Source organism: Dufourea novaeangliae, unplaced genomic scaffold (assembly GCF_001272555.1).
Source record: "Dufourea novaeangliae isolate 0120121106 unplaced genomic scaffold, ASM127255v1 scaffold56, whole genome shotgun sequence".
Classification (NCBI taxonomy): Eukaryota; Metazoa; Arthropoda; class Insecta; order Hymenoptera; family Halictidae; genus Dufourea; species Dufourea novaeangliae.
Window position 1 is genome coordinate 437,558 of NW_015373942.1, and position 19,274 is coordinate 456,831.

The 19,274-nt window shown below is 44.8% G+C and overlaps 1 protein-coding gene across 1 annotated transcript in view; it reads left to right on the forward strand.

The window, feature by feature from the left end:
- Nucleotides 1-3,163: 3,163 nt before the first annotated feature.
- LOC107185866 (LIM domain only protein 3-like) overlaps nucleotides 3,164-19,274 on the forward strand; it is a 33,184-nt gene continuing 17,073 nt past the window's right edge. Inside the window, exons 1-3 of the mRNA XM_015573638.1 lie at nucleotides 3,164-3,252; nucleotides 3,340-3,477; nucleotides 5,155-5,280. Of these exons, the coding sequence (XP_015429124.1) occupies nucleotides 3,164-3,252; nucleotides 3,340-3,477; nucleotides 5,155-5,280 (353 nt within the window). The remainder of the gene's footprint in view (nucleotides 3,253-3,339; nucleotides 3,478-5,154; nucleotides 5,281-19,274) is intronic.

A 19,274-nucleotide genomic window follows, 5' to 3' on the forward strand; every position in this document is an offset into this window, starting at 1 on the left:
TTAATACATTCGATACTGGTGTAATCGGCAGAGCAACGAAATGGTCAGAATCATTCAACGTCCAGGAAAAAGGATGTTGCAACGAAGAGTCACCAATGGATGGAAGTAATTTAATTAGATTCAGGAAGTTGGTTAACCAAGAAGATGTACCGATTGGAGGACATGTCGGCGGTCGTCGAACGTGTACGGAGATAATCGAATTATCGTCGCTTTGAGGAGCAGCGTCCGTGGATGATCTGATCACGTACCTGATGAACAGATCGCCAGCGATGCGAGCAGCTTCCGAAGGGTAGGCTCTCTCTCTCTCTCTCTCTCTTGTTATGGACCCTTCACGGTTACGTTCCAGCGAACCGTTTCGACTGTGCTCCGCTGGCTTTTCGACGGACAGTAACTTCTCTGTCGAGCAATTAAAGCCACGGCGAGGCACGAAAAGGTGGGCAATATATTGGTGGAATAACCGGTGTTTAATGTTGCAGCACAATCGTAACGAACGTACGCGATAAGGATGCGTTTAAATCACTAATTAAATACCCTCCGTTCGAAAACAGTTTCATACTTTATTACGGATGTTTAGTAACTTGTTTCTATTGTTCGCCGCGGGATAATCGTGCAAGCCGGACATCTATCGCGAAGAGAGAGATAAAGAGAGAGAGAGAGAGACGACGAGTACACGAAAATTGTGGTACAAAGTGGAAATTGACTGACCACATAGGGTCCGAGAAAGGTTTTTGAGGTCTAGGTCGGTATTCAGGTTGGCTGCCGCAGGAAGTCCCTGCGGTCGAATTCCGCTATGCCTAACTCGAAAATACTTCTGTTATTATAGAATACAGAGTATTCGCTCGTTTCATGTCTCAAAGGAGACGTTTTCAGGGTGTGTGCTTGATCGACAGTGGATTTTATACATCTCGTGTACAAGTTCCGGAAACGCTTGGCGGCATATTGGTAATTCTTGTCGATTAATCCTATTCAATATATTGCCTCGCCTGGAGTTATTTTCCGATGGGTATATTAACGATGACTTTAATCAACCTATAATAACAATAAAATGTATTAATGTCGGACATAAATTTCAGCCGGGATGCATTCGATCGGTGCCGCGATTATTATGTGGGCAACTTTGCGCGCATTCGGATTTAATAGTTTGCATAATTTACCTGGGTTGTTGGTTATTCCATTAATCACTGGACTCATAGGAATATACGCTTACGAATAATAATTACACCATTATTTATATCATGTTCGATGTATCCATGGCCGAGAAGGCACGTAAATGGATCCAACGCAATTAATTAACTCGCTTCCGCGTCATCCTCGCGACCGTGTTTACTGTTTCCAAAGTAATAATAAGAAACAGTCGTAACACAAACTGCACAAATTTTTTAAGAATGCTGTCTTCTTATAACGAGACGAGCAATGTCCGTTCACGAAAACGAAATCTTCACTGTGTGCGAGGAGTTTGTAATATTTCAGTCTTTAATAATTAACGTGTCAAAGGCTCGGTATTAATATTTGCTGCGAAGTCTGAACCGCATAGAAGATATTAACGTCCCCGTAATATTGTGTCCAGGCTAAGGGGAGAGGACATATTGAAACCGCACAAACTTTGCTCATAGCATTCACGAGTACTCGTAAATATACCGGGTGGCTTAGATCGAACAAGTGGATTTGAGTAAGCCACTAAAGGACACTCGGAATATTAGGTCTATCGCCGTATCTTTTCTTCTTATCGAGTAGCATTGCATAAAGATGAACAATTCAAACTCTAATTGAAAAACGTATTTGTCTCTGACTGTATTATATACTATTAATTTAATGAATGGGTCCACTGGAATTACCTTTCCTTTATTGAACAAGGAACAACAATCTCACATTTCATTATATTTGCATTGAATTTATCAAATTAAGTTAAGTAGATTATGTTAGTTTAGATTAAAGATAGTAAGCTATAGAAGGTAATTATTTTGTATAACTCTTAAAACAGACACTGGGACTTGAGTAAAAGTAATTTTCTATCTCTCTTCTACTTCTTTTTCTCTTTTACCGACTGCTACATAAAATTTGTACAATATAATAACATCGTGTTATAATCACACAAAAGTATTATATACACTTACCAGAAGAGAAGCAGACTTAAAATACTATTAAAAAATTATTGATAATACTGAAAACATATTATCCTGAGAATATTGAAGTTCAATAGTTAATACTTACTTAAAACTGGTGCAAAACACGTAATCCATATGAAACATCTACTTTCCATAACCAAAACAGTTATCATAATATTTATGAATAAGTGTGCATATATGAAATCCCTGTGTTAATCGATTCTGATAAACATACATTTGCAAAACAATATATTCCTCCGCTACTATATACAATACCTGGATTCATACGTTTAGCAAATAGCGTACATCACCTGCACAAACAAATTCTCATATTCTTATTATTCCAACAATCATAATAATCCAATCGACTGAAGCGAAAAGTCCAGCGAAACACGGGACGCCGATTAAATAAACGTTAAACTCTCGAAATTCCGTTTAAACGGAGCACAGGGGTGGATTCTACATATGTCTTCGACCGAAAACAATTAATGTTTATCGGGAAGCTCGCGCAGCCGTTACCCGAGACATTTGTTTCAGAACTGGTGCCGTTTAAACGTGCAATAAGTGGAGTGAAAGTAGAGTGAGAGCGGGAAGTAGAGAGAGATGGTCAAACTAATTCGATTCTAAACTCTGACCGCATCGCGAGAAAGAGACGCGGCCGTGGAGAGGGTGAGAGACTTCGGGGACGAGAAAGGCCGCCCCCGCTCTGGATGGACACAGATGGCACTAACCGCGCCGTTAAATTCTGAACCTGTAACTCTAATTGCTCATAGACAAGCGGACGTCCTAGTGCCAGATGCCGGTGAAACTTGTTAAAAGCACGCGAACGCGATTACTCATTCGATCCTGTTCGCCCCCGTTGATTTACCGCGTAAGCTAATCGAAGCAATGCGAAAATTAATTGGCTGATACTATATAATAATCGTTGCTCGTATTAATTGGGCAACAATATTATGCAACACTCCCTACCCGCTCTGTGACTACCCGTTGAATCGTAATAATCAGTCAGGATCTTGTTTGGTTCTAGGTAACGAGACGAACACCGAACGAGTAATAAAATGACGATGGATGTTAGCAAAAGCGAACCAAGCAAGAAGGGTGCCTCGCAACAGGAATGCGCTGGCTGCGGCAAACCGATCACGGAAAGGTAAACCAGGCTAACTGATCGTGCAGATCGTTGCGCCTTGGTGACGATGGAACGTTAAATCAGCACTAACGCGTTCTTCTATTGAAGGTATCTCTTGAACGCGCTGGACATGTACTGGCACGAGGACTGCTTGAAGTGCAGCTGTTGCGCGTGCAGACTCGTCGAAGTCGGCTGGTCGCTGTACACCAAGTCCAATCTTATATTGTGCAAGAGGGACTATCTAAGGTGAGTTTTTTTTTTAACGGTGGAACAGATTGACGATAGAAATGATTTGTTTAAAAATGTACACTCCCGCTCATATATGTATATTAACGGATATGCAGTAAATATGTTACAAGGCATTAGGAAGTTGCTTAAAAATCTGAAATTAATATTATGTAGGGGATACTAAAGATCAATGAACAACGATTGTGCTACTATGAAATAATAAACGAAATATTACATTCTCTCTATACAGAGCAGGTATGTTAATAATTGTGGGCAGTAGTGTACGCGTCTTGTTCCTTCTAGATGCTCAAACTCATAAGATTCTACCAAGTATTTATTTGTACGATTATTATGAATTTTATAAATCTTTACACCACTTATTCCTATCTTTTGACCACTCACGACCTGCCTTGTACAATTTTAATTTATGATTTTACACCTACTTTGGGTCTTACGTTTTTATTTCACGATCACTCTTTACATACCCATTTTCGCACCAAATTCTAAAATACACGAGCGTTCTGTATGCCGTGTGTCGCGAACTGCGTGTCTCACGCAGGATACAAATGGCTGTGTGTATTTTCCACACTGCGTGTCGCATGCTGCAATTCCGAGATCCAATGCGTTCAATGCATAACGGTTGAATCAATTACACGAACGTTTTCCACGTTGCGTGACGCTGACGTGTACAGGCCACACACGCGTCCGATTGCGTTGGAAGTCAAAATGCAGAAATACAAGAAAATGCAACTCATTGGTTGCTGCCTTTTCATCGCGCAATATCGCCTGTAACGTACAACAACATTCCATTCACGTAATAAATAAGTACATTTGATCTAGAATCGACATGTCTCTGTGTATCCGTTACGTACATATAGTGTACATGTTATACACTACATTATATTCTTCAACAAAAATAAATGGAAAAAGTATCTCATCTTCGTCTACAGTTTTGCACCTTGGATTATCTTCACGTATTTTACACTCTGTATATTGTATTGTTAATTCAAACATTATTATTTAAACTAATCCTTTCAGAAAACAAACGAATCGTTACATGGTATAAAATCTTCCGTACTCTGTGCTCCGTGTTTTGTTTATGAATACGATATCCGAACGTTAATTCATTGAAATTACAATTCCGTCCGCCTCGAAGTACCCTGACGGACCATTTCATTATGTTTTCGCGAAGTAAATAAAGGGGCAAAGAGGAGGAGAAGAGCCCGGGATGAGCGCACGTACGAAGAGTCCCGCGGAGGCGAACGGAAGCAACAAATCGAATTTTACAGATGAGTTTCCCTTATTGAATACATCCACGTCCCATATAAACAGGCGAGGGCAAATAAACCGTGTTGAGATTACAAAGTCCCGAGGGAACACGCGCAGGTGGCGTGTCTGCAAAGACCGCTCGCCTATCGAACCTCTCACCGTGGTCTTTATTAATGGCCTAATATTTGAAGATGGCATATTCGTGGCGGTTCGTAAGCTTATTGGTTCCCGTTAGTACACGGGCCAAAAGTCCTCTCTAATATCACCGACACTAGGGACATGGGGTGGGCCAATACAGGGCTCTTCGAAACGAGTGACGTAAGCACACCGGGGAGAAAGAAAAGCAATATCATTTGGGAAACATTAAATGTCGCGGTTCTTGTCATAATAAAATCAGTAAAATCTCCTTCTTTTCCGACTGTGCAGACTGTTCGGAAGCACCGGCCACTGTGCGGCTTGCAACAAAAGCATACCGGCCTTCGAGTTGGTGATGAGGGCGAGAACCAACGTCTATCACTTGGAATGTTTCGCCTGTCAGCAATGCAATCACAGGTAAGGTATAATGAGATGTTAATATTTTTGCATGGAAATTCATGTAAATACAAGATTACCTCATCTTCATTCGGATAAAAGGAACAGTGAATACTGTGTACTAAATATTTTTTGACGAAATCAGTAGTCGTTTCTATGGATATCAAAGAATTATACTGTTTAATTTATATTCATAGTGCTTTTCTTGCATGCTACACAATTGTTACTCAACTCAAGGTAAAACATGTCGCCTCCCAATTAAAGAAACACTGGATTACTTATTCGAACACCTAATACTTCAAATTCAATTCAATACTACAAGTTATGCAAGAATAGTATTCAAAATAGAACATTAAGCTTCTCAGACTCCATAAGATACTTCAGTTTAATTCATAAATATATACAATATGGGCCAAGATAGGTGGTATAATCAGGTAGAATGTTATTCTACATACAAAAACAAATCGAAAATATAGACTAAAATTTTTTCATATAATGCTTCATTTCCGGAATAGCATTTGGCCTAACGCGTCTGATCATTGCATTCCATTTCTACTTACCGTAAACACGAATACATAAACACGAATATCATACGAAAAAATGCTGTCGCACTTTTTCGATTTATTTTTACATGTAGAGTCACCTTCTGTCTGGATGTACCATTTGTTTGAATTGAAGAGAACTGCTACCACGAGGTCAACACGCTCACCGCAGAGCCCAGTTTAGCTGACTTTCCGTTCACGCTGATTGTATTATTTCATTTTAGAATTTACATTGCATGTTGGTCACCAGTTACCAACGCTACGATGCATCTGTTAAGGAATATCAAACTAGATATGAAATTTTTCTAAGTTGTAACGTCAATGTCAATTGAAGGACAATCATATTCTTCGATTAGACTTTCATTCGGAATTCTTGAACTTTTCGTGAAGCAGAGAAATATTAATCCCTATGAAATGGATTATTTGACACTGAGGACGCCAGAATACTGACACAGTCTGATACACGCAAGGCGGTATTATTTTATTAAATATAATGAGAGTCGGTGATTAAAGATTCACACCCGAGGGTGGCTGGAAAGTCGGTGGTTTCAGGGCTGGTATTCGTCGTGGCAGCTCATCCGTATAACAATTTAATTCGAGCCATCCCCGGCCACGCGCCCTGAGGGGTTGGGGGGAGGGTGGGGGTGGGGGCTTCGCGAAACTTCTGCCAGCACTTCGCAACACTTCGCTTACTTATTCACAACAACCAAGTTAAGCTGAAACTCGTTCGAGTCTGTGTTTAAGTCGGAACACCTCGGTGAATTCGCCGGATGAGGATAATCGGCGGAGGAATCGGGAAGCCGGGGAGACTTTGCCCGGGCCGGGTAATAAAGTCGAATTAGTTACACCGTGGCTTTCGTCGTTCCTTCCATTCGGCGTCATCTGTCATTGATTCCATCCACTAACCATTCGCCGGTTACTCCAGAAACCATTAAAAAAGAAAAGAAACTCGATAAAATAGGGGGAAGTATGTTTCTGGTGATGTCGATCGGGCGCTCTACGCTTCTTCGTTTTCGCCACTTTCGGCAAAGCACATCTGGCGTCCGTTTCGCGAGGGGGCAGGTTGGGCGAAAAAACCCCGAAATTTCTGAAAAATAGATCCATTATACCGTCGAGGGAAGGAAGAGCCACGGTGAAATTTCAAGCCGTGACGGGCGTAATTGACGCGGGGAACGCCCGCGAAGGGGCGTTGAGACATCCATCCCAAGTGAGGAGAGAGATCCGAGTGGAAAGTCAGAGTTCCGAACTATGCAAGGGACGTGTAGGTGCCCGGAGGTGTACGTCAGATGCAAATCACCGCCGACTAATTTCCCGGAAAACTAACGAATCCCGCGTGAGAGGGTAAGGGGGGGGGTGGGCTCGAATGCCCACCGTGAGAGACGTTCGTGCGTAACCGAGACACCGATAATCCAAAATTAGCAAATTAATTAATTTTCCTGGCCCGGAATTATTCCAGGAATATTCAACGGCGAACATTACGCCAAAATTAACGGTAGCACATCGATCGTACACAATGGCTTCGAAAACTGGCCGAGGGTGGGCTGGGGGTGTTAGTTCTTGCCCCAGACCCAGGCTCGATTTAAAGGGGGATTCCCCGTGGCATTTCGCGTAACCTAATGTCAGGCCGCGGTATTTCCCTGACCTTTCTTGCTCCCGAGCGCTTCCGTCTCGGATTAACGAGCTTCCATTCGACCGATATCAGTGTATCGCGCGTCTGTACCTCAATATAAACGTGCCCCAACATCGTCGCTGCACACATAGGCAACCCCTCGTGATTGGCATTGGATTAATCAGGCTTCTACCGGCCCGGTTGAAACGAGCTACACGTTTTCCTTCTGAAATTCACGTATAATCGACCATGAAAAATAGAGCCTTATTTTTCCCTACCGTGGAAGCGAGTGCCTATCGCGAGGCGGAGGAGAATAAAAATATAAAAAAAAATGAGAGAGAGAACAACAGGCATTTGAGCCCGCGAGTAAAAGGTTTAGCGTTAGGGTACACGGCGGTGCTCTTAGCCGGCGCCACGACACAGCATACACACACGTGACTATCGAGCGAACCCGATTACTGCTTAAAGATACGTCGAAAGTATACTTTCTTTCGTGGTTCGAAGGTAACGTGCAACCCTTAAGGCGAACCATTGGTTAGGGGTCGAAGCGGTTGACCGTAGGTAAAGCGGAAACGGATGTGGCCGTTGGGTCACGCGATCTCCACGAGCCGAGCATAAAACACCTGAGTTGTTTAATCATACGCTCCTAAGCCCAGGAGTCGTACATCGTAAACCCGTAAGGGTAGGCCCTACCGTCTCGGTTGCCCAACCGCGATCGTCTACGTTCCTCTTCCGCGGACTCACCTGCCGAGATGTGCCCTGGCGATAAAAGAACTCCGTTTGTCCATTAAAAGGCGCGTCAGTTGACTTTACGGTGTCAATCAGCCTAATCGATGTGAATTAATTATCGAAACTTATGCTTCTTGAATAAAGCAACTGCATTGATGTTTATTTAAATATAGAAGGATAAACACAAATCGAGTACTTTGACATTAAAATTTGAAACGATTCAAAAAGTGGAGTTAGTCAACTTCAGTTACTTCAATCGATAATTACAATCACGGGTAATATTGTCAGTAAATTGGCTCGGTGAAGCTTACAGTTTACCGAAAACAATCGGAAAGTTTCGAAAGATGCCATGATGGATGGACGAGTGGCAATTAAACTTGTTGGAAAGTCTCATGGGGACCCCCCTTCCGATGGAAGACGTTAGACAGCGAAGCTTTTTCGACTTGCGATCCAACCAGGTGGCGATGGAACTTTGAGCCGCCCATTGTCTATGGAAGCACACCGGGCATTATAGAGCCGGTGTACGGCTCCTCCCCTTGCAATGAGGGGGTGGGCGGGGTGTGCAGTTCATTGTTCGTGCTTATATTGTATTTAGGCATTACGAGGCGGGCCGGTTTAATTGTTATTGTTCCGCGGAGCTTATCGAACCCGTTGCCCTGCTGCATTCCCACGCGAGTCATCGCCTGGCCTCGTAATTACTCGAAAATCATTAAACTCCCACCTTCCTCTGCCGCGTACGAAATGCCTAAGTAACGACGGGACCATTAATAGATACGCTTCCGGATAAGCTTCCCAGTGGGGGAAGAGGGAAAAAGAACGGGGGGAAATTATTACGAAAGTACGATTGTCCACGATATTCGGGTTCCCATCTGGTGCGAATAGAAGACCATTCGTCCTCAGTCGCTAGCGAAGACAGCATTTCGATGTTCGAGCTAGACGGCCGTCAGGCAGCCAACAATGCAAAGTTAACTTCGCGTTACGAATTCACGCTCTCTTCGGGAGGGTTGGAGCGCGAAGAGAGGCGCAACGAGGTGGCGGGCAGAAAGGTCGCGACGCCGGATTGCAGGGGTTGCGGTGGAAAGAGGCGAGTCGCAGTAGAGAAGGGAGCGGCCATTTTGTTTCCGGTGTCCCGGGAGCACTTCCGGTCACCGTCACGCAGTTCTGCGTCGCGAAGTGCCCCCGAGCTCCTGAGATCTCCTTCCACGATTATATTCAAATTAAATGCGGGAGTCTGACCGGTAATATACTGCCGCCAATTTAGCTACAACCCCCCGGAGGGTGGTTCGCCTTACCTCGTTCACCGGGCATCCGACTTTAGTATAACCCCCTTCGCTCTCCTGGAAGAATCCGGCCGAGTCGTTTCTATCTCGTCCCGTTGATCGCGCGTGCCGAAAGCACACCCGAAGCAAAACCAGCGAAATTTCACCTCCCTCCTTCGTCCCACCTGGTGTCCCGAAACCGCGTGTTTCTCGGTAACCTTTCAGGTTTAGCTTTACTACTCCCTTCTAGACCCCTATTCGACAACGTCCAGGAATCCGGTAGATCGTTACTGGTGACAGGTAACCGTACACCAGAGGCATCGATCAGAGGTGAAAATTTTGTCGATGGCATCGCGACCGATGGAAAAACAACACCGAACAAGAGAGTTCTCGGGGGGAGGGTGGATACACCGTCAATAAATGCGCACGACAGGACAAGGAATTCGCTTCCGGTTTTGCGATGCAAAGCTTGGCCCGCGTATCGCGTTCAAGCGCCGCTGCATCCGAACAGTGGGGTTTCAGTTGCACCATTTTCAATGGTGATAATCCGACGTGCCGGGGGCCTCGTTGCGCGTACCGAACCAGCTTTGTCACCGGATAACCTAGACTCGCATTGCCGGCTCCGGTAGCGACAGCGATAGACCTCCCCTCCCACCTCCCAACCACCTCCCGCCCTCTCAGCCTCGACTACCTCCTCCCCTCTCCCGTTTCAGCCAGCCTATTTCATCCCCTTCGTCGAAACAGCCTTCGAAAACGGCCCCCATGTAGCCGCCGTCGTACGCACACCGATCTACACGTCGTCCACGTAGCACACGGCACACAAACTCGCGGTAATAGACGTTCCGGCGCGATTATAAATGAAACGTGTGACACGTAGGATCGAATTACTTGAACGATCGCCGGATTCTCTGGCGGAACGATGCCCGACCGACGCGGCGGGAAATCGAGAGCTGCACGCGCTTCCGACGTAACGAGCTCGTATTCATCTTGGAGCCGCCTGTGTGTCCCCGGGTTCACGGGCAGGATAAGCATATTTAAAAGTGCAATTACGTCGCGAAAGGGTGAATTCCGGGGAGTAAGGGGATAATGTACGTGTGCTGGACAAACGTTTTTTGGATCGATTGACAAATTTTTTGTAAAATCACGTTACACGTATTTCTACGGATCATGTAATGTTTGTCACTTGATTTTTATTTGTAGTTGCTTGTGTTTATTCTTCTGATAGTGTGGATGTTTACTGTTCTTGATCTTGACATGGTCTTCGGATGTATTTCGAACCGATCACGGTTTAGGTTCTGTAACACTCATCCGTCCCTTATGTCAACTTAACACATTTAAATTAATTCTATTATATTGATGACCAATGATTTCCTGGTTCCATCCCCTATAACCAAAGATTCTTCGATTCGTAAAATAAGAGTGAAGACTAACACTCCATGTATAAATCTGTAATAATTTGTGTTACTGATTGTTGCAGAATATTGGAGAGTTAAGTAACATGTAGGCCCTACATCTGTAGGTACCACATTTTAATCCATAAAATTACGCTTATTCGAGTCGTTCGCTTAGGCAAAAAAGTAAATGTTCTGACGTCACGCGTAAAATAATTGGTGGTTGAAAGTGAAGACTGTAATATCATCAGTCGTATATACCCACGTCCATTTCACGGTTATACGTGTATCCCTACTGTTACATCGATGGCATCGTATCGAGGCACACCGATGAAACAGCTATGCATAGTAATCCGAGCCAAAAACTCTGTGAGTTTAATTGAACGCGATAACCGATACAAATTGAACATTGCGGTCAAATGGCAACAGGTTCGGTAAAGGACGCGTAGCTAAACCGAAAATACGAAAATAACATGTTACGATGGTCCGGCGAAATGAAGGAAAAAGCAAATCCCATCTCCTGTTTCGTAGAGCCGGAACGTAGGAAATTGAATCTCGATATCAATTTTGGTTTGTTTGGTTAACCGATCTGAATGCAAAGAACCATTTAATTTAATCGAGTCAGCAGTGTATGATTGGACAAACACAGAAAAACCCCCAGGAGTTTCATCGTTGCAAGGGAAGTTACCATGACGTTACATTATTTTGACCAAATAATGGTTATATGTTATAGGACTCGACGTTCAAAGACCTGAAATAAGTGTCATTCGCCTGGAAAATTCAGAATCGGTCAGAAAACTGGTGTCTAAACTCATAAGCAGCTCTGAAAATGGATATAAATAATTTTCTTTTTATAATTTCTTTACTTTTTAAGTTTGTTTGAATGCATATAAGGAATACAACTGGTAAAGGAAGAAAAAACACCGACATGGAGTTTTTGTTCACCTTGACCAAAATCTCCGCGCTGTTGATCGGGCTACCTTTCAGGATATTCTGCGCCGTCAGACTAATGACCTGGATCTGTCGCTGAAATTCGAAAAACGAACATGGATTCCATGTTGGTAGTTTTTGTTTCTTTTCCAGTTATTTGATTTATAAACATCCAAAAACCGAAAAATGTCAAAGGAATTATAAGAAGAAATTTATTTATATCCATTTCCACAACTATCGTACTTATAATGGACTTTAACGCCGTTTCTCTGGCCAATTCTGAATTTTCAGGGGCAAGTGACATTTAATTCAGTTCTTAAGAGATCTAATCCTATATATAATTACCAACCATTATATTTTCAAAACTAATTAACGTGCCTTGTTAGTGGCCGATAGAAAAAAAATCGAAACACTTCGCATTAATCGACAATCGTGCGGCATGTTTAAAATCCTCGAAGGAGATTTCCACAAACGGCGCCCGTCGCGATTGAAATCTCAATACCCCAGGAATCTTTGGACGAAACACGTTAATCGATCGGGCCGGGTACGTGAACGTGGCACATTTCACGCAGCCGGCACGGGGATTGTTCGCCGGCGGTGCTTTTGGCGCTGACAATACCGCAATGCACAGGTTGGCCTAATAAAACTATGATCGCCGGATAAAACAGTGCAGTGCATGCTGGTAATTAGCGGTATACATAAATCATTGGCAACGTAGCACGTGAATGCATACACACACGCCAACGTGTACGCGGGCGCCCACACCGTCACCCATTACAAACCCCCCGCAACCCCCCTCTCTCGCCACCCTTCAGCCACCCTTCCCCGACAACAACCGGGCGAACGAGAGCCAATGTGTACGTATAATGGCCTACGCAACGTTGCAAGCTTCGGCCCGCGCGCGTGTACCGCCCCGGAATCTTTGCCCTTGTTGGATCAACGTCAATTTCAATGGAAAAATGAGTGACAGTTTCGCGCCGGGCGAGCGTGCAAACAAAGAGTCGGATTAAATCTGTCGAACGAAGAAGAAGAAGGAGAACCGAGAGAGGAAATACTGATTTGCTCGGAAAGTTATTATTGGGGAAAACACAAGATCGATCTTGCGGAAATGTACTTTTCTTTTTTATGGGAAATAGAAACAAGAATGATCAAGAACAAAGTGCGTTTCTGTCGTGCTAATTCAAACGTGCTAGGACACCAGGCTATTAAGAAATTTTACAGAATCTACTCCACTTATCGGGCGTTGCAAATGGTTGGGGCATGTGTACTGCATTCTATATTAAATATTAATGCATTGCCCTATTGTCGAATCATTCTATAAGAGGAAAACATTTCGGAAACATAAAGATCATCCAGAAGCTCTTTAAAGAATTTTTCAACGAAAAGAATAAAAATTTTATATAACAGATGTAAGAAAATTGTCATGGAAAAAAGTAAGAAGAAATTATAAAAAGGACTGAAAACACAAACTTAAACGCAAATTTGAAAGTTATAGACTGCCGTTGTACCCTCGAAATCGCTACGAATTTTTCCAACAATCCAATGAAGTTTAAGCACAGGTTGGGTTCAACGTTGGTTCACCATTCAACTTTGGAAAGGTGGATAACGATGACGGATGAAAAAAGAAGGGAAAAAAAAAGGGAAAACGTTATCGGGAAGCCGGGGATGGGATAACTCTTGGCGTCATAATTAATTCGCCCAGTCGCCTGCCGACGCTCGCGCTAGCGCCGTTGCCTAGACGTAAGCCTCGGATTTTTGAAGTGCCCTCATGCAAAGTGATGGCTTAATCTCCGGTTTAGGGGCCTTGTTAGAAAATGGACGTAGCTAAGCCTCGCATGGCTTAAACGGGGCATTAAACTCTTCTCGTTGTACGGCATACACATGCCCTATATCACTCTGACAAGTTGCGATTAGTTCGGCCCCGCGTAATGTCAGCTTTACCGCCTTAACGATGCCTCGCGTTTTCTGGTCCGTTTTAATATTTCATCGCGTGCATCGTCGTGTGGCTGATTCTTCCGCGATTTTTCGCATCGGTGAAAAGGGACAAAAGCGCCGTATGCACGTAACCTCCAACGCAGGAATCAAATGAAACGGAAGGTTCGAAAGATGCATTCTCAAAAACAGGAGAGACAATTGACGTCCATTGATTTGTTACATTCAATTCTAGTAAAATATTGTTAAAGGAAATTTGAAAGTAAACAATGAGTTAGCACCTACAAGATGAATGATTATGTATTAAGTCACTATTTTCTAAATTTTGCAGATTGAAATTTCTCCTGTTTCCTGATGGACGTGAATTTTCACGAATCAATTGAATGGAGTAATATCCTAGATTTAGGGCGACCAAACAGTACAAATCCGTTCTGTGATTAAATAAAAGAGAAATCTGTTGTGTAGACATAGATCGGCGATGGTTCGAATTAAAAGTTATAACGCATACACGGAACGATTGAAATTGAAACGAAAACGGATATGCCCCTTTTTTTTATAAAAACACTACCGTAGAGAAAAACCAGGTTCGCGATATTTGACTAACCTGTCTATAGACTGTACTGACACAGTTTACTAGCTAAATCGATGCAGTACGCTGTGACGTTCATCAATTGCGTCGTACATCAAAATATTCGGTAACGACCCCCCAGTGTTAGACTCCGATCGGAATCGAGAAAAACCAGCCAAGAATCACGGTGTTACTGGTATCAGCGGCTCGCGGGTATGTTCTCCAACAGGGGCGATGGATGGCCACCCGGCGAGAAAGTAGCAAACGAGAACGGTGTGCTGTGTGCGTGTCCGTGGGTGTGCGTGCGGTATGAAGCGCGCACGACAGAATAATTAACGAAACATCAAATTCCGTTAAACGCGGGAAATTAATCGAGCAAACACGAAATTAGCTGAAGCGGACGGCAGATACGGGGGCTGTGTGCCGCGGCAGCGGCGGCCGGGGGGCACGTACACGGCCGGGTATCATCCGCACACGAGCGCGCGCGCGCGCGTACACACACCTGTACCCTGCGTTACGTGGCCGCCCGATAAAACGATACCGAAATTACCGCACCGCGGCGAACGTCGATTCTGTGAATCATCTTACATCCTTTTTTCTCTGCCTGGCTTTTGTAAGGAATTCCTTACGACGCGTTTTCATACGAGTTGTACCAGGAAGCTTCACAATGGTGGCTCACGCGACCTCAAGACGCCATTCTTCGTTTCACAAATATCATTTGTTCCCTCGTGCTCGTAACGATACACGCTTAGGTACAAACAAACAGCGACCTGCCGCGAAATGTAGTGTTTTTTTTTTCACTGCCCAGACGCGCATGACTTGGCATGAACCGTAGCCAATTACGAAAAACGACGCGTCGACAGCCACACGTTGTACACACATGTCTGGACGACATTAACGGGGTCGAAACACAACAGCGGTGAACACGTCTGTACCATGTAAACTAGGGGAAATGTAATGCAACTACGGTCGTCGCGAAGCGTGTTTCTGACGAGGCGGCGGCGCGGCGGGGAAAAAACGAGGATCGCGGTCGAACGCCGAGAAAACTGCCGGTTCGTATTAAACGATCGGTTGAGGGTGAATATTCCACGGAACTCGAGTGTGTGTAATCGCAGAAACGCGGTCTACGGTAAAAAGGAGCCTTTAATCGCGGATTTAGTTCGCGAAACTATGCGACGAATGTTTCAATGGCCGATTCGGAGAACGATAATATCGCGCGAATTTATGTCCGCCCGCTAAGCAAATTCTTCGAAAACAGCGGAAACACCGTCGATGGCGATCGGAACGGTGTCGGAACGGCGGAATCGAATACGGGAGCCAATAAATAATGAAAGAGAGAGAGACAGGGAAGAAGAGAGATCGAGCCGCGTTCGCGCGTGACCGTCGATAAAATAATAATTACCGGCGACAATGCGCCCTGGTACAAATTGCCCGTTAATTTTTCGCCGATAAACATTCGTAAGCCCCCGCCGTAGAAGCGAAAACCGTATGCACGCGACGCGTAAATAATGGCGAAAATACGATCACGGAAAAGCGCGCGTTCTCTCGAAACACGCCCGCCTATTTGTATGTATGTGTGTGTGCGCGCGCGCGCGAGGTATGAGTGTCTCTCTCTCTCTCTCTCTCTCTCTCTGTATAGAGTACACGCGGTCGAACGTGCGGCGGTGGAGGTTAGCCTCCGCGTAAATATCACTAGACAATAATTTGGGATGGTTATTAGCGATAATAAAATCCCAATTTATCGAACGATCCACCCCCTACCACCGTTGCCCAAACATCCCACGCCTCATGCCCGAGCCAGCCACGATTTATAATCTGTGTTCCGAGTGCTTCGTCACGATCACAGACCACCGCCGCGAAACAATGCGCGGAAATTATAGATTGCTGGGAAAAATAAATTCTCCCGTTAATATTAGTATCGCGGGAGGTTCATGATTCATCGCGGTTTGTGTATCGCGTTGCCGTGGATGTGTTCGTCGTGTTCGCCGTGTTTGGTTTATCGAACGACGAGCATGTAGGATGGGTGGGTGAAACAATGCGCGACCTGATCTGGCTGGAGCAGCTCGGCAAATGAAACTAAGTCGCGAGGCCCTCGTTCCTCCTCTGTGACACCATCGGTTTCTGAGTTACACACAGACGTCTGCGACAGACACCCCGTATCTAGTGGGCTGCAACGGAGTTAGACGAGTACGGGTATAATATCACTTGTCACGTCCAACGTCAGTTCGGAAACCTAGACTATTCGGTTGCCCTGTACGGTTTGCAATAACATCGCCTACAGCCCACCCGACGAGCGAGCGCGCGCGCCCGTTAGGCATAACTCGAACAGTTCTCGACAGCTCGTCCAACCAGGCACGTTTGTGACAGTCGTAAAGGATACGACGTCCGCGGTATGCCGATATCATTCGCGCTCCTGACCCCGAGTGTCTATTAAACGTTGTTAACTATTCCCGAAACGGTAATAAGCTCGACCGATAATTCATGCTTTCCCTTCAGATTCGCCTTGTTGAAACTTACACACGGTCCATGCGATTCCTGTAGAAAGAGAATTATTTGTGACAGAGAAATTTTACCAGAATAACGCGACGATGACTGACCCTCAGCCTTTTACTCCCAAGTTTGCTTTTAACATTTTCACGACCACGTCACCCAAATGTGGATGAGACATACATTGCAAAGAGGGGCTGGATTATTTAAATACTGTTAAAAAAATTTGGGTAGAATTATGACTTAAGAAACGAAATAAAGCGTGTCTGGCTACGTACGACCTTTTTCACTGTGGCAGTTCGCGTATTAATAGTCGATGACGATCACACCCTGGGATTCTTGAACAGCTGAAAACCACGTGCAGGACAATTAAGGATTTTTTTACGGTTTTTCTGAAGAATTTCAGGTCTACATCGAGAAGTGGGATTTGAGTACGACGCTTTCCTTCCCGTAATTACCAAAATCCGGGTCACTTTTAACTAATATTGAAGTTTTAGAAAATGACTATATCACTGGACCAGAAACATACACAGGTCAAAAGTGACCAGGCTTGGCAGAACGTGGATTAATTTGTTCTTCGAGAAACGATGTTCGCGAGATAATCCAACTTAACAATTCTCGTGATTATCATCGCAACACACCTTTAACGTGGATTGACGTATCGATATCGGATCGACGAGCAAAACCCGGTTCTGTTTTATGGACCCGTCGCTGGAAGCACGATAGATCGGTGTCCATCGAGGAGCAACTTCGAAAAGTTCCACGGAATAGTAACACGCCTGGAACGTGAACCACCGTGGGGCTCAGGGTCCCGTCCAGTGCATCAATTTCAACTTTAGCCGGCATCCCCCATTTTTCGAGGACGCATTTTCTTCCACTTAACTTTCCCGGCGATAAGGAGAGACCCGACGAGCGCCGTTCGTCGCAAGGGATGAGAGAGGAACGAGGGGTTCGCTCGAACGCATGCAAAGTAAAGTTGTTCTTTAGTTCGTTAGGTCGGACTACCTACGGTCGGGGGAGGTTTTCCGCTTTACTTATGAGACCCGAAGGTGAAAAGATAACCTGGAAGCATTATTCACCGCGGGAGAGGAGAGGCCGACGCGGATGTTAGAGGAGACTTTAAAGACTAAACCGTGGCAACCTGCTGACGTTATACAATTTGATCGCGTCCCCCCGCCTAAATTCCCTTAATTTATGTTTACGTAGATAGCCACCGGTTTACACGAAAGAAAGTAAAAGTGCTTACACGTCGATAATATCGAAATATTAGAGCACTATGGAGAAACGTTTCCAGAGTTCGTTTCTGTGCGGATCGTATTGTCATTATGATCTCGTTAAAGGCAAAGTTTTGCACACCTCATCACGAGGGTAAAAGAGGATGCCCAAGGGCCAGTCTATGGATGGGCTTCTCTTCGAGGGTACAGGATGGATTCGAACTCCCAAGGGTGAAATGGCTCATTCCGACGCACTTATCCGGCGCAAGCCGTAGATAACCATAGATTAATGGGGCTTGGAGTCTCGGAAGGCAACGGAAAGAGAGGCAGAGGGGGTCGAAGAGTGAAAGGGACAGAGAGATGGAGGTGAAAGGAATGAAAGAGCAAGGGCGAAAGCGAGTAAAGACATGTGTCACGAAAGGAGGAAAAAAGAAGGTCGATCTATAAGAGGAGGGCGTTATACCTTACTCGGCGTCCTCGCTGATTTATTGTTTATTGAGAAATATGGCCGTTGCTAGGTCTCTACGAATTAACCACCTTCGCCCTTTCATTTCTAGCGTTCGATGGACCTGTCGATAAAACGAAATGGAATGAAACACGACAAACGAAAAATATGTACCTACTGTTGTTTCACAATGTTGCTGATCGAACAAACCTTTTGTTCGTATAGACGATAAAATTTTTAACGCATTCATTTCACAACGCTATGTTAATAGACCGTAGAGAGTCTTCGGAACTCCTCCAGCTTTGCGCCAAGTTGATGGACTTTGCTTAATGCAAAGCCGACCCACGGAAAGGATTAGGCTACCTAAGCTCGCTACCAGAACTCCGCCTCTCCCTATTTCACCCCTTTCTCCAGGATATTCAGGATATTCAGTTATCAAGTGCTACCGGTCAGAAGGAGGCCCCGCTAGAAGTCAAACAAGCTGCCCTGAGCGAGATAACACTGTCAGTCGGACCTGTAACTTCTTGGATAAGACAGCTATATGTACATATATCCTCCCCTTTCTCCGTGAAAAGAAAAAACAGCCCGTGTAATTGGATCAACGAAATTAGCATTCCGTACTTTCCACGATTCCTCCTATTACGTATGCCTCTCGCCGTCCCGATGATAAAGCATGGTTTCCCGTACATTAACTAAGCCAAGAAGTTCGCGGGTCGGGATCCTGCAGCGAACTTGCCTACAAGATTTGGTAATTAAACCGTGGTTCGCGCAAGTTTGAATTATCCGTGTTCACGGTCCCCCGCGGCCGGGTTGCTCTTTGGGGACCAATTTGTTGATTAAGCCTTCGGAGGTATCCTTGCCTTCGGAATCTCGTCGTGTCCCCGGCTAACTTTCCAGGCAGCGTATCGG